The sequence below is a fragment of the Apaloderma vittatum genome, unplaced genomic scaffold (assembly GCF_000703405.1).
Source record: "Apaloderma vittatum isolate BGI_N311 unplaced genomic scaffold, ASM70340v1 scaffold24084, whole genome shotgun sequence".
NCBI classification, from domain to species: domain Eukaryota; kingdom Metazoa; phylum Chordata; class Aves; order Trogoniformes; family Trogonidae; genus Apaloderma; species Apaloderma vittatum.
Genome location: NW_009714712.1, coordinates 15,980 through 31,625, shown reverse-complemented (window position 1 = coordinate 31,625; position 15,646 = coordinate 15,980). Strand labels below are relative to the sequence as shown.

At 48.2% G+C, this 15,646-nt stretch overlaps 1 protein-coding gene across 1 annotated transcript; it reads right to left on the bottom strand.

Moving 5' to 3' along the window:
• Positions 1-486: 486 nt before the first annotated feature.
• On the bottom strand, positions 487-5,918 carry CEL (carboxyl ester lipase). Its single transcript, XM_009868876.1, has 11 exons — positions 5,853-5,918; positions 5,253-5,403; positions 4,872-4,994; positions 4,357-4,554; positions 4,128-4,258; positions 3,561-3,668; positions 3,220-3,337; positions 2,186-2,372; positions 1,886-2,089; positions 1,195-1,392; positions 487-691 (listed from the first exon to the last, which is right to left on the bottom strand). The coding sequence occupies exons 1-11, from the start codon at positions 5,916-5,918 to the stop codon at positions 487-489; spliced, it is 1,689 nt and encodes a 562-aa protein (XP_009867178.1).
• Positions 5,919-15,646: the final 9,728 nt, after the last annotated feature.

Below are 15,646 nucleotides of genomic sequence, written 5' to 3'. Positions count from 1 at the left end.
ATCGTTAAGGTTGGAAAAGATCTCTAAGATCGTCAAGTCAGCCCGACACTGCTGTGACCACTGAACCACGTCGCAAAGTGCCACGTCTACACGTTCTTGAGCACCTCCAGGGACGGTGACTCCACCCCTTCCCTGGGTAGCCTGTTCCAATGCCTCACCGCTCCTTCAGTAAAGAATTTTTTTCCTAATCTCTATAAGTGACAACTATAATTACCTACGGCTGTTGTCAGCGTGGCTGTTGTTGGCAGGTTGGACTAGGCAACCCAACGCTGCAGAGCCAAGCCAGGCGCCAGCAGCCTCACCTGGACATCGCCACGTAACCGGCCAGGGAAACAGCTTTCCTCAGAGACGGGGTGTCACTTGCCTGACCTTAATTTTAGGGAGAAAATCCCGTCACGGCACAGACACAGAGAAGCCGGAATTTCTCGGTTACAAGCAAGCCTTTAATGAATTTGGCCCTTCATTAAAAGGTGTTTTTCCTCAGCCTCACAGCTCTTCCATGGGCAGGGTGATGTTTGCGACCTGCGGCAGACTCCGATAGACCGAGTTCCAGAAGGTCACAAACCGGGATCTCATATTCTGCTGCACGGAGTCCTTGTTGATCTTGTTATTGATTTCCAGGTAGTAACTGCCATCGTTGCTGTAGGGCGGCCAGGTCACGGGCACCTCTGAATTCCCTTCATTTGGGTTACTGGGGGAAAAAGGAGGCAGAGAAGTTCAGTTCTGTCAGGGCAGCCTGTGGATGTAGCAAGGTTTGTGATGTTTGGCAGGGATCCTGTCTGCTCAAGTGAGGCTTTAAGTGAATGTAAGGGAGTTTGACATCAGAACAAGCAATAGCAATTCTGTCTGCTAAGAGTGACTTGCCAACCCGCAATCTCTTCCTTTGGTCCTCACTAGCATCATCCCTGTCTGCACACAGGGCATTGACTTCTGTCTGAATGCCAGGTTTGAGAAACAAACGTCACTGTTAGGTTTAAGTAGGGTTCACAAGTTCTTGAAATGCTCATCTCATCCCTAGGTCTTCTCTGGGTGAGGAGAATCCAGAGCAAACTCCACCACTGGGCACATAGAGCCAAACTCACAAGAGAAGTACAGACAAAGGACACCTCGCTTTTGGGATTTGCTCCCAATAAGTTAATAGGCAAAAGCAGCAGGCTGAAATGCTGCAGCAAGCCCCAGACTGGAATCACTCACCCTGTCCTGGCAAAGTTGGTCCAGTAAGCAATCATCGCACTTGAGACAGTCCTGTGCTTGGGCAGGTAGCCCAGGGGGGTGGTGAAGGGTTTCCCAAACACGTACTGCAGGTCATCAGCATGGTCTGCCCCTACCCAGCTTGGGTAGACGGGCATTCGGGATGGCTGGGAGAACAAGTAGCTGTATGTCTTGGCAGTGCTGGGGAAAAAAAATAGACTTGCTAAGCAGCTGAGAGTAGAGAGCAGAGAAAGGGGTGCAGACTCATAACCATGCTCCAAATACTGGCAGAGCCAGAGACTCAGAAGCTGCTCACATGCATCTAAGAGATCTCAGGAGAAAAAGTCCTTGTGTCTGGTAAATTTTAACTTCCATTTCTAATTCTCACCCTAACCCTCATATCATCCAATTGCCATGTCTCATGGTATCAAACATTGCTAGGATGAAGTCTGAAGTTTTCAGGAAGCAAAAACTTGTTCTAATGGGAACTTAAACCAGGTTCTTAGCATGACTCCCTTGCAGCATTAGAGAAATAGTGTTCATATGAGCTATGTACAAGTGTCTACGCAGTACCAAAAAGCCTGCCTCCTTCAAGTTCAGCCCTTTTAATCCACTCCTCAGCCCGCTGTGCTGGAGACACAGTATTTCAGCTCTCCAGTGGGCTTTGGGCTCCTGCCAGGGCTGAGCTGCTCACCGGGCATTCTGCAGGTGCAGATTCAGTGTCCACTGTGAAGGAATCAGGAAGATGTAGTCAGTAATCAGGTCCACCACTGTCTTCTTCACGACCTCCTGCTCTGGCTTGTCACCCCACGCTTGTGTGTAGAGATTGTATGTCATATTGGCTCCACGCTCTCCTCTGTCCACAGTAAGTCCTTTGACCAAATTATAGAACTCATCCCTGAAAAGACAGGTAGTATCAAGTCCTTGGAATTTGGGGTCTACATTAAAGATAAAGTTCCTTTTCTTAAGGTTTTTAAGAACATCCTTCACTTACGCAGTGATTTTCACAAGTGGGCGGTTGATAGCAGGTAAATCAACGCCAGCAAAGATATGTCCATCCATGTTATTGACCCCAACAATGTAGTCAATGTCAGCAGCGTTGGCAAAGAGGTTCTCTGGCATGTCTGGGAGGAAATCTCCATCAATGACAGGAGTGAGAGCAAGTGTGTGAACCAGAGGAGCTGCAGAAGGAGACAAAACCTGTCTTTTAGGAGCTGAGTAAAGACAGATATGTGGTCTGGTATATCCCATAGCTCAAGCAACCGTGGAAGGAATAGGCTAAGGTGAACGAGAATTTGGGTGGTGACTTCAGTGTGACCACAGGATCACGTTCAGTAAACCTCTTGCCTGTAGGTGGGGGAGAGGAAAAAGACATCTGCCAGCCAGCAGGCAACATAACAGTTCCTCTCCGCTTTCCCTCATCCCCTTCCCAAAAGGTCAAGCCAAAGGAAAGGAAGAGCAGAAATTCTCACCCCATCTGTGCTCTCTCATTGCCAGGACAGCCGGCTTCAGCCAGAGCAGCTGCACAGCAGCGGCTTGGCCACTCTCTGTCCTCAACAAGACTCAACGCTGGGGCTATTTATTAGGAGCATGAGGAGAGCAAGTGGAGAAGAGTGTTCTTGCGAAACAAATTTCCACAGGCAGCAAAAGCAGAAGTGTTCCCTACCTGGTGTGAGTCCTACACTCCACCCAGCGACTCAAATGAAAATAGCAGGCTTGTGGTCAATTTTTTTTTGTTATTTGTTTGTAAGCTGTATTCTGGAATTGCTCTTGCTGTTTTAACAAGAGAAAAAGCCCAAACAGTTGCTTGGGAGCCGAGGCACTCGGATAATGCCTCTGCCATTGCACAACGAGCAGCGTTCATTCAGTTCAATGTGCACCTGCCCATGGAAGGGCGGCTGCAAGATCTGTCATTATTGTCCCCTTTCTAAAGGAGACAACCACTGCTTCAGGACTCCTGGCAATCACCCCAGTGTCCCATCAAAGGCATGGTGGGTGGCGGTCCACAGCATGGGCCAGGGGACTTACTGGGCAGGTCGATCAGCTCCAGGTGGTAGGCCAGTGTCACAGCTTTGGGGTCGGAGACACGCAGGCAGTTGGCCAGGATGGTGGTGTTGTCTGTGCGGCAGCCCACAGTTTGTCCAATCTGCAGGAGGAGAAAAAGAAACCTCCCTGGCATTACCCTCTGAAGCCGGGCTTCGTTAGCAGCTTCACAGAGGCAGAGGTTGGTTTTAATCTCAAAGAGTGTGTTTCCAAAGCCGTGTGTTTGGCAGCATGGTGCAGGCCAAACCCCTTGCTAGTTATGCTCTTCTCTAGGGACACTGATTTTTCGTTTTCCGTCTCTCAAGCAAGCAATACTTGCACGGTACCTTTTTAGCCCAGGCGAGGGGGTCCTTCTGGATGGCCCAGCTGCAGAGACCAACACCGCTCTGGCTGATGGCTCTCTTGAACAGGCCCTTGTTCTTTGGGCTCAGCGTCTGTGGTGCCAGATAGAAACAAGAGATTTTCAGGTACAAACTCCCGAAGACCCCATCACTTGCCAGACCTGTCTGATCACCTCACAGCTTGTGCACCAGGCTCGGAGAAGCTGGCAGTTCTCATGATATTTAACAGTCTCAGCAGTTAAATTAAAAGGTGGTATGATGAGAAGAGGAGCAGAATAGGGGGGCATGGAAAGAAAATGTCATTTCACCAGAGGTCCCAAAAGCAAGGACATATGCCTGCAGCAGTGGCACTGATTAAACTGATGAAGGAGGAGGTACAAAGCTCAAAGGCTGAGCTCTGCCTCTGAGCTGCTAAAATCTTCTCACTGCCCCGAGAAGATTTTAGTCAAGCCGTGTGGGGGGGGGGGAAAGCAGTGGAGTGCCAAGGGGACCACCTCTGCTATTTACAGAGAAGTGAAGTGGCTCTGGTGGGGTCTGGCAAGGACAACACACCTGAAGGGAGACACTGACAGCACCGGCTGATTCCCCAAAGATGGTAATGTTTTCTGGGTCACCTCCAAAGGCCTTGATATTCCTCTTCACCCAGGCAATAGCCATGTGCTGGTCCTTCAGCCCATAGTTCCCTGAACAACAGAGCACCCACCATTGAGCAAGGGCATAGCAAAACTGATAAGCTGAGGACCCATGGCAGGGTCCTTTGGAGAAGAAGCAGCGATGGTACCTGGCAAACTTGAATCTCCAGTGCTCAGGAAGCCCAGGGGCCCCAGGCGATAGTTGAGGGTCACCACAATCACATTGCCCCGCACAGCGATCTCCTCACCATCATAGAGGTAGTTATCGAGGAAGTTGGCTCCCTGGCCCCCTCCTACAAGGAAGGCACCACCATAGATCCAGACCATCACTGGCAAGTTGGTAGAGACTGGGGAATGAGGAAGAAGAACAGCGTGAGCCACAACATACCCACTCACTGAGCATCACTCCACCTGGGCATGAGCAGACATGATGCTTTGCAATAGCGTATGGCCAAGGAAGTCCTTGCTCTGTAGAAGAGGCTGAAACTCCCAAGAGGGTACAACTGAGGGACATTGGCTGACATGGCTCCCACATTTCCCTCTGAAAATCAGTTTTTCGGCAGTTGCCCACTATGGGAACATAGCTGCTGAGAGATGCTCTAGAAAAATTTGTCCACAGAAGACAGCTGAGAAACTCTTCCCCAGGTCTCTGTCAAGCACATACTCTGTTTTCTCCCTTGAGGAATCCAGATGTTCAGATAGAGACAGTCCTCACTCCCGCGGACATCAGTCTGTGTAAGCGTCATCTGTATGCAGCGATTTTTGAAATTTTTTGCCTCCAATGTTCCTGAGAGAGAAAATACAGCAGGTCTTAGTTAGAGGCATCAACTCTATGCTTCGGTTGCAAGCTGTCTGTCCATCCATCCTCTCCTCCATGAGTCCAATGCAGAGGCAGAAAAGCCTCCCCAGCCACTGTGACCAGTCTAAGGGACAAAACGGGACCCTTGACCACAGAAACTAGCTCTGGACACCTGAGGTATGGGCACGGGAGATGCAAAACAAAAATAAACCCCCAAATCAAAGCCAGTCAAAACCTAGATCTTACCATCCCAGCCAGGATGAGGTTGGGGGTCTTCCAGAGGCTTTGGAGGGGCAGCAAAGGGGATTCCTCTGAAGATGTCGACGTAGTCCCCAAAGAGTCCCAGTCTTTTATTCTCACCTTCCACAAAACCTCCCTCGGTGAGCACCACACCCAGCTACATGTGATACCATTGAGAAGAGAAAAATCCATTGCATAGTTCTTTCATGCCTCTGGCTTCATGTGTTGCCAGCACCCACACCTTGCCTTGCTCCGTCCCCCACTCACAGCCCACCACCCCCATTTGGACCCACACGTAGGTGCCACTGGAGATGTGCCCATGGCCTTTGGAGCAGGCAGGCAGCAGTAATACCCAAAGATATCAGAAGGTGAGGACCTAGAGCCTTAAGATGAAAACCAGGCCAGCCCTGACATAGAACTGTGCAGGAACTTTTGGAGAATTGTTGCCTTTGTCATAGTTTAGGGCAGGAAAACACCCATCCTTGGCTTTCATGGTCTGCAGGCCCTCTTTCATGGCCTCCAGACCAGACATAGCAGGTGTTTGCTCATTCAGGCAGGAACAGTTAAAATGTCCTGCAAAGCCATAAGAAGTGCTTCTGTACTTACGGTTGCAGCCCGTGCTACCCCAAGGCAGGCGCACAAGGCGAAGCACACGATCTCCCAGCGAGCCATGGTGTGTGCTGGTCCTCAGAGGGAGGCGTCCATATATATAGCTGGGAGTGCGGCTCTGCGTCAATGCCATGATCCAGTCTTGGCTTTAATGTAAACCAGAGAAGCTTCTACACATTCGTCCTTCAGTGGGCTGAGGTAGACCGTCGTCACCGTGTGAGAGCCCTGCAGATGTTGCTTTTGTGGGCTGGAGGCCAAACCTGAGGAAATATCTCAGTCTAACTAAAGTTCAGAGAATGTGAAAAAAGCTGAAGCCTTGATCAGCTTATCTGTTGCTCCCTATCACATACTGATAACCATAAACGACTCTCATGACAGCACTGAGCTAAGAAAATTTAAATTTCAAAAAAATAGACAAAGCTACACCCAGTTGCAGAATGACAGAGGTCCCCTGCGCTATCTGACAGAAAATCCACAGGCACTTATCTAATAATCTATGAAATGCATCTGTGGCACAAAGGGCTTCACCCTCAGCATTTGCTCTGCTGTCCTTACGCAGCTCAGTGGGGTACAGGGGCAAGGCGAGATGGAAATGCACTTAAGATAATTTTTCTTTTTTTGAAGTGCCGGCGAAGGACTACGCTGAGAAAACGAAAGATGTTTTGTGTGGGAGATCTCACAGATTGTTCTTCTGGCAAAACCAACCAGGGCCAGGAGGGAACAGGTCTGGTAAGTGCAGTCACAGCACACGGCACCGACTCCTGCACGCTCGGCACCGACTCCTCCACGCTCTCCCCGCGGCTCCAGCCCACTGGAAGGAGGCAGAAAGCCAGAAAGCCAGGCTCACCTCACCCCTCGCTGCATGTAGTGTGCCAGGGGAGGCCATCATCTCCACCAGATCACCAGGTCTCTGCACCTCAGATGGACTTTTGCTGAGGTTTCTGCTGTTTAGGCAGTTTCTCAAACGTGCTGCCTCCATTGTGCCAAATCAAGAGGGATAAAAGAGAACAGGGCAGCAACTTAAACAGATGAAGTTCTCATTCAGCCTCCATGCCATGCAACCCATCTCAGCCTATCCCTGACCTCTCCCTTTGCTGTGGGTTCCCCACACACAGCAGCTGGGGAGCGTGGGTCAGCTCCAGCACAGTTGAGCCCTGCTCCCCCCATGGCTCTGGAGTCCTGAGTCCGTGTTGGTGCCGAGTCTGTGGGTTTGTGTGTTAGAGTTACAGGCACTACTGTTCCTCCTTGTCCAAGAAGGGTGGGTAATGGGTTTATTCGTTCTGTAAGAGCTCTGGGATGGGGCAAAAGCAGAATTGCCCGCTCTAAATACCCAGGAGCCATGAGCCAGCCTACCTCCTCAAAGTAATGAGCCTGCTTTAAAAATAACTCAGTAAAAAAGAATTATATATTCACGTTTACAGCCTGTAGGGTGCAGTAGTACCGTATTTTTGGCTTAAAAACTGTTAATTCCTTTGGCTCTGCCACTCAAGCTCTAAGGGCACACCTGGTTATTGTCAGACTTAAGAGGAAACCCCCAAACCTGTGAGAACAGGTGACAACAATGTGTAAGGAAATCTTCAAAAGGAAAGAGACCTGGCATTATTTTTTCATGGGTTACATGGCATTAGCTGCCTTGGTGAGCTTGAGAGGAGGTTCTCAGGCTTGACTGCTTCTTTTGTGTTTCCCAGGAAAGAGCAGCAGGCACTGTGAGTATGTATGCCAAAACCCTATTCCTTCCCGGAGCCCTTGGAGAGGGGGCAAGGAGGTTTTGTGAGCTGGAAGTTGTTGGTGAGGTGAATCTGTAAATATTCACAGAGAATGTACAAGCTCATAGTGAGGTAAGTTAGTCCTGCTTAGTAGTTCTTTAGTACCAAAACAGTGATCTCTGTGCTGGTTAGTGAGGTAAGTCAGGAGAGTGTAAAAGCAGAATGAGACCAAAGCCACCTTCTCTTTATCCATCCACAATATGCATGCACGTGGTTCCCGAGCTCCTCTTCCTTTTGTGCTTATTTTCTGTGTTACATTTAACCTATTGGAAGGCTGTATCTCTGTCTCATGGATAGCAGAGGGCCCACTGGGCTGAGAGAGTCCACAAACATGATATGAGCTCTCCATAAATTGCAAACACCCTTATTTTCATTAGGATTTCATGGTATTCTTGGAAGACTGGGCACCGACTAGATGACACTAGTCTGGGCTAAATGCTGTTAGGGGAAATAATACATCTCCTAGCTAAGGGCTGGCTGAAGTTTCTTCTTTACTTCTACTCTGTAAAGTGGGTACCATAAGCTATTTAGCTGATATTGTGTTCCACCTCAGAAGTAGTTACAACAGGAAACATCATTCATAAAAAGGGATATAATATATGAATATGATATAGTGGCTGAAACTGGACGAAGTTAAAACTGCCCTCTGCCTTGCCTTAGAAACCAAGTGACTTCCAGAACTTTTTTTGCAGGAACAGTGATGTTCAAAGTGACTGATAATGGGCTTCCGAACTATTGAAAATCTTGGTTACAGAGAGCAAAAACTCGTTCTGAAAATTGTTTGCTCGGTGGAACTCCATTCCAGTGTAAATTGGAATGGGCTGTTTAGCTTTCAGCTGTACCAATAAAAATTCCTATCAGTCCTGTGCAATGCCCAGATAGCAGAAGACAGAGCATGCTTCATTTCCTTCCACATTGTGTTCTCTTTTATTGTTAGCAATGTTTTACAGTATCATGAATTTGAATTACAACCCTATTTTCCTATTATTATTGCTGCCCTCAGAAAAACCCCAAAAAAGGCCTTTGCTGGGATTTTCAGTCCTTGGATTGTGTAACTTCACCAGCTTTTATCTCCCTCCTTTGAGCCACGGTTTTTTCCCACTCATCTTTGTAATCTGACATTGTGATTTGTTCACTTGCATGCTTGTTTTTCTCCTTGAAGAAGATTTGCTGAATCATTAGGGAGGAGGCAAGAGCTCTAGAGACGGCTGGTGGCCAGTGATAAAACCACGGCCACATCCAGTCTTCAGGGTTTGCAGGTGACAGCCCTTGAGCTGAAGGCCTGAGTCACATTCCCTTCTGAGCTAAGATTGCTGGGGACTTTGGGATTGAGGAAGTAGGACTTAGGAGGTGGTGCCCCCAAAGTATAAATTATTGATCCTGTCAACCACAAGGTTTGTGTTGTATCTCCTGCAAAACGAATAATCATGCTGTGAGATGACTTGCAGGCTAGGGGTTAAATCCTGCTGACTGTTTCGTGTTGTGCCCACTTCAGTGAAATTTGAAATAGAAAATAGGAATTTGGATTGAAATGGGTCATGGTGTGGAGTGGCTGCTTCCAGACGCAACAGCGAGGTGTAGTGTGAGCAAAGATGTGACAGGACTCCAAGACTGTCACCTGCCTGTTTTTATGGAGGGAGTGTTCCAAACTCTCCTGGTGCAACTTACACAGCTGGATACATCACAATATGTCTGAGTGCTGCCTAATGATTGAAACAAGAGCTGGGAGCTAAAACGCCTTGGTTCATTTCCTAGGTCTTTCACTTGCTCTCTCATGACCTTGAGTTACTCCCTGGCTCTTGGTTTCCTTGCAGTAAAACGAGGAGAAGGTGTTTTCATCTCTGTGGAGTGTTTTGAGTTCTTTAGGCAGTACGTGGTATTCAAATGCAAAGTATCGTTAGCATTTCCAAGTCCTCCAACAGGGCTGTTGTGGCACTATGCAGCAAGCACATGGACATGGCTCTCTGACTTTTTAGCTAATTGTTTCAAGTTCCAGTTAAGATGGGAAACCTCAGCTGTCCCATGCATATCCACTCTGAAACCAAAGGCCTTCTGCTCTATCAACTCTGCCTTTAAGGTACAAGAAAATTAATTCTGTGCATATTTTTATAAGTATTTTCCAGAACTCAAATAAAATCTTACCAACAGTACATGCTACTTTTCCTACAGAGTTTTACCTTGTGATATTCTACTTAGTTATACTTGAGGCAGATAAGATAGAAAGTTGGTTAACAAGACTGCAAGTCCAGGTGACATGAGTTCCTTTTCTAGTTGTCCTACTCAAATTCAGGAATAAATAGAGTGAAAAATGCAGGTTGGCATGTCACGATGCAGAGACCTTGCTTTGATGCTTTATGTATATTCTGTGGTATTTTTCATAATGCTGGGTGCTGTTCCTGCGTAAGATGACGGTGCATGTGCAGCAATTCCACCTTGCTCTTTTCAGTAGATCTCAGAGCGTGCCCATGTTATTGTCCTCACTTTGCAAATGGGGAACCTGAGACACAGGGAGGGATAGTGTCTGGCTCGGATCAGCTGACAGTGGCAAAGCTGGGAATACAATCCTCCTTTGAGTTTTGAGTCTCACATTTAGCATTCTCTATGATGCACTTTCTGAACTCTCTTTTTCCTGGTGCTGTCACACCTGGGTGTCCACTGAGTCTGGCTGATTTACAGGGAAACTACTACAGGCTGGATCTAATTAAGGAGCTAGAGCAGGGATGTCTGATTGACACACTGGTTCACCGTGTCCACACTCTCAGGATGGGGCCCTTTCAAGAACAGGAATGCTTCATCATCTGTGACTTCCCCTTCCCCAACTGAGACAAGAGATAACTTCTATTTTATAAAGAGAAGAAACCAGCGGACTTGACCACTGCCAAAAATCCCACCAAGGCTCCTAATATAGAAGGGCCTGGAATGTAAGATAAAGTTCCATTGCTTTAAAATTATTCAAGAAGAAGGCAGAATCAGTGGGGTAGGGTTTTTTAACTCCTCCTTCTTCATGAGGAAGCCTTGAACCTCGGAGTTGTGCTGGCCAGTACTGAACATAGCTCTTGTACTTAGAACTTGCTTAGGAGTCCCTGATGCACAGAGGAATTAAACAGTCTAGAGCTTGCTCATGGCCTGGAGAACAGTAGATTATGGGTTGGAGCAGAAACAGCTGTGAGAAATTTGGCCCCAGAGTGGTGCAGAAACCACAAGGGTGTGACTCATCTCATGTAACTTTAGATGTCTACAGATACTCGGCTCCTTTCAGGGAGAGAAGTAGGTGCATTGAAGGCGTGACTTCTGTCTTATTTTAGATATGTGCATTAGAAGCTAAATTGCTTCCTAATTATGTTACTTACCAGAAAGGATGCCTTTGAGTGACCAGCTCAGGTTGGAGGCCTGGCCTACTTGACTGCTGCAAAAGGTTTCCTTCCTTGTATGCCATGGAGGGCTTGGGACAGCACTTGCACCTGGGCAGCCAAGTGTGAACACATTCCCCCAGCACAGGGTCAGGGCTTGCACTGGGGCCAGCTCTTGCTAAAATCCCCTGATAGAGGCAGAAACCCAGTCACCAGCTTGAACCCAGTCAAAGACCCAGAGGTGGGCGGGATGGGGGATGACGGCTGTCCGCATGGACTGATAACAGTGTGGTTGGACAGACTGAAGAAATGCAGTGTGCTGGAGCTGCTCATCTCTCACAGGTTCTGTCCTGTATGGCCCATCCTCAGCAGGGAAAACAAGCAGAGGATGTGCCATGTGGGAATCTCTGATCACCCTCCCTGTTGTGGCTGAGGTACGTGGACAGGCAGTTTGTATGGGTCCAAAGGAGTTCATCCGAATGTAGGAGAGTCTCTCTGCTACAATCTTCAGCTGTACTGGAGACACCCCAGGAGCAGGTGTGAAGGGGCAATTGCTGGCCCATACTCTTGCAGGTCAGATGGGAAAGACCAAGCTCTTCTTCTGTTCACTTGGGAGTTTTTACTGTTTTTCAGAAATACTGAAGGTAAAGCAAAGCGACTATCTGTACCCTAAACCTTAGTGACTAGCGTTGTTCTGAAGTGCTAGATTCCCCTCCCAAACCTAGGGAAGGCAGCCTGGGGGAGAAGTGCTGCTCTGGGCACTTGCTCAGTAAGCATCTGAATTGTTTGCTGCAAATCTGACTCTCCCTGCTGGGCAATGTCCTAAGAAAACCGACCTGTGCATTCCCTCAGGCCCTCATGTTCACATTTGCAATTCTCATGCTGCGCTCACGCGGGTTATTTGCATGGATGGGGGCTCAGTGTTGATGCCTGGCTAGCAGAAGCAAAGGGTTGACAGGCCTTTCCTGCCAATCTGTCTGTTGTTCAGATGAAGTGGTTGGAAATTGTTCATTCTCCAGTTCCCTCTCTGGCTCAGGCACTCCGATAAGCATGGGCTGTCGTATCTTGCCCTGGGAGCTGTTCCTCCTCCCTAACAGGCCCGCTTCACCGGCTGACAGTTAGCAGCCGGCAGTGCTTGATAAACTTATCAGACCAAAGCTGAGCCCAGTGCACGCTCAGCTCCTCCCCAGCTTCAGATTTCCCCATTCCTGGGGACTCTTTGCTCTCTGCCTGCCTTGTGTCTGGTACGGTGAACGCAGATCACCCTTGGGCCAACAGGTCAAAATCAGCCCAAGGACCAGATTGAAAAATGCTTGTGTTGAAGCAACACCTTTAAAATGAGGGTGTCAAGTGGGATGTTTGTAGCATCCATATCCATCTGTCTCTCTTCCTGGAATATTATTCACCAGTGGAAATGATGCTCATGTCTGGTCTATCCATGTTTCTGCTCGCCCTGCTTCTCTGCTCACTTGGCAGTTTAGCGGTTTTAATGTAGGGGTCTTGCTACAGGCTTATTTCTTTCTAAGCCAGCCTCAGAATCAGGTCGCTTTGCTGAATTAAGTTTCTATCACTGGTTATTAGTATCGCAGTAGCACTTGGGCGTTCCAGCTGCGATCAAGGCTCCATTGTGCGAGGTGCTGTAAGCGGCAGATAAAGAAGGGCAGTCCCATTCCTCCCTATCTTACTGTTGAAATAAACAAGTGAAATGAAGGGGAGAGGGGCATTTATTATCCTTCTCTCACAGATGGGGTGAAGCTTTCTGTGAGCTTCACAGCGTGCTGAACAACTTCAGAAATTCAGTGCTCGCATCTTGCCTGAGGTCGTACAGGAAACCTGTGGCACATCTCAAGTCTCAGCTCAGGGTTGCAGCCTTAAGATCAGTGTGTCCGCGGTGACTGTTAGCTGAAAGATGGTGGATCAGGAACTCGGCAGAGATCTGTGTTTATTTAGGTCTCATCAAGCACAAGAGGCAACTTGACTGATTTAACTATCGTTGAATAATTTTTGGTGTGGCGCTTCTGGATTGTCTTCTCTGTGTGCATGTGCTACTTCAGGGCAAAAGTAGAAAAACATCTCTGCTTTGTGACCAGAATAAGTGATAAAAAATTGTGTGGTGTGCTTTTTTTATTCTGTAGCAGCTTTGCTGGTCAAGCTCCCTATCTGTTCCTAGGTTAGACCTTTAACAGTGGGTACGAATATTTGCAAGGAAACATGTATGCAGCTATTTTTGGGAGACTGTCTAAAGCTTTCAGGTTTCTCCCAACGTGCTGTGCTGATGGGCTAAAACTAACCTGCTTGGTGTCCCCATCATCCACAACTGTGAGGACAAAGAACTCTGCTCTTAGCAATCTTTAAGGTTCCTTCCAACTCAAACCATTCTATGATTATCTTTTTCTTTTTTTTTATCCACCAAAAATGCTTTCTTATGAAGTCCAGGGTGGGAAGCAACTGGACTCAGGAAATACTTATTTTCTTTTTTTTTTCCAATACAACCTGTACCCAGCTGTTCTTCATCTCGGTTCCTTTTAGGACTTCCCTAACCATTGCCAACACAACATAAAAACTTCAGGGGTTTGCCTTCTCTAGGATTCTGCTTCATGGAGGTTAATACAACCTGAAGATAAGCTCCAGCATAATGCTGTGCTTGCTGGGAACACACCTCTGCTTCCTGCAGGTGTCCTGTGGCTCTGTCTTCATTAGGAAATAAAAGATGCATCCCGGGTCCAAACTTAAATCTACCCTTGATGATGGTATTTCTGGGCTGCTGCTCTCAGTGCCTGAAGGCTGTCTAGAAGACACAGAGGCACCTCTCTCCTTCTGATAGATGCCCTGGGTTATTGCTTTGCATGTCCCTCATTTGCTAAACAAAACAGCCCAAAGACCGGGATTTTCTTTCCCTGGCAATAGAAGGAAGAAGTTATGACGAGGACTAGGGAAGTGCAGGATACAGGACAGGCTCAGAGAGAGGCAAAAACAATCAGCTCTTTCTTCAACCACAAAGATTAGTTGAGATTTTGCTTTTTGTTATCTATTTCCTTGATTGACTGACCAGAATGTTGGGGGTTTTTTTGATGCAAGGCAAGATGGTGGGAAAGAGGTTGTTTTCAGAGCGGTCAGAACTGAGGAGGATTTGCATGGCTGGAGAGCAAGGACAGATGTGTTTGGAGTTGGTGACAGCCACGGCCAGATCCTGACAGGTGCCGAGTGTCTTTGGGTACCTGTTGCGTGGATTTAGTAGCTCCAAGGAGCAGGGATGCCCTTTGCCAGCTCCATGCAGCAGATGTTGTGCTGGGAGTGGAGGGCTCTCCCAGAGCCTGGTGTGGCGTTTTGGTAATGCCAGATCTGCTTCCTTCCCTGCTCCTTTCACTTGCATTTCCAGACTTCAGGCATCGTGGATGAAAGCCCAGGAAACCATGCAGCCTGCTGCTGTCTGCTCCAGAGCAGAGCTGAGCTGGCTCTCTCCATCCCGTTCCACAAGAGATGGCTCTCCCTGATCAGGGATTGCAGTGAACAACGGGCTGTGGGACCCTGTGTAGCCTTTTCTTTGGGCTGCTGACATCTATAGTCCTAAAGGAAAGATGGGGATGCTTTGGCAGCACTACCCATCGGCCTGAAAGTGGCACCTTGTTACTCAAGAAGAAGAAACTGTAGTGCCTTAGTGGAAAATACTGCAAGGTAATTCCTTCTGCCCTTCCTCTCTTCTCAAGTCACCTCCTGGCTCTGGCCATACTGTCTCGTTGGTGCTTTTGCCAGCTGGCCTCCATCCACAGCCTGTGTTTCTGGAGATACGTTTCCAGCGCCTGTGGGAGGGGGTCAGCCTGCCCCCATGCCCCCAGGCTGACTGGGCCACAGACATGTTTTCCTGAGCATGGCTCTGCAGCAGCTTAAGGCTCTCCCAGTGTGTTTCTTTACTTGCCATCCACATATCTAGAACAGTCCTTGCACCTCCTGGGGATGTGCTCACCAGGCTCCTCACAAATATAAGGCTAAGGCTGACCGTGTCTCCTCCAGGGTAACTGCTCTTCAGTAATCTCTGGGTTCAGTAACCACAACCGTGGTGGATGCACCTACCTGCCCTAGAGTCCTAGGAGAATGAAGACAGGGCGGAGGTGATCCGTGGTTTGTTAGGAGGGAGAAGCAGGCTGGAGAAGCACAGCCTTAGGACAGAAGACCCCAGCTGCCTGCTGAAGGTTGCACCTCCTCTGTTCCATGGAAATCAAAGATAGGAATGGAAATCTGAGGGATTTTTTTTTTGGCTCAGGAGAACCAGGTGTCTGATTTGGTTTTATGAGTGGTTTTACAGGCAGTCTTGCCACAGTGCAGATCAGTGTGTGCCAGCACTTCCCTCCAGAACGGCTGGAGCTGAGGAGGTTCAGATGAGTCGACACACTTGCTGTCCACAGGACGCAAACAGAGAAGCCTGTGCTGGTGTGCCCGTGTGTTTTGGGGCTGGAGAGTATTCGCTCCTGAGCAGTTCAAGTGCTGACACACTCTTTAAATATTTCTGTTTGCAGATTTGTGGAGGACAAGGGGAATAACAAACAGGGTTTTCATTTTTGGCAGCAGTTTTAATAAGCTGAAATGATTTTGCCTTGAGTAAGGTTTGTGCACGTGTGAGTGTTCACATGTGTGTGTGCACCTGGTGTCACGGTCAGGACCTGGGGACTAGTTCCCT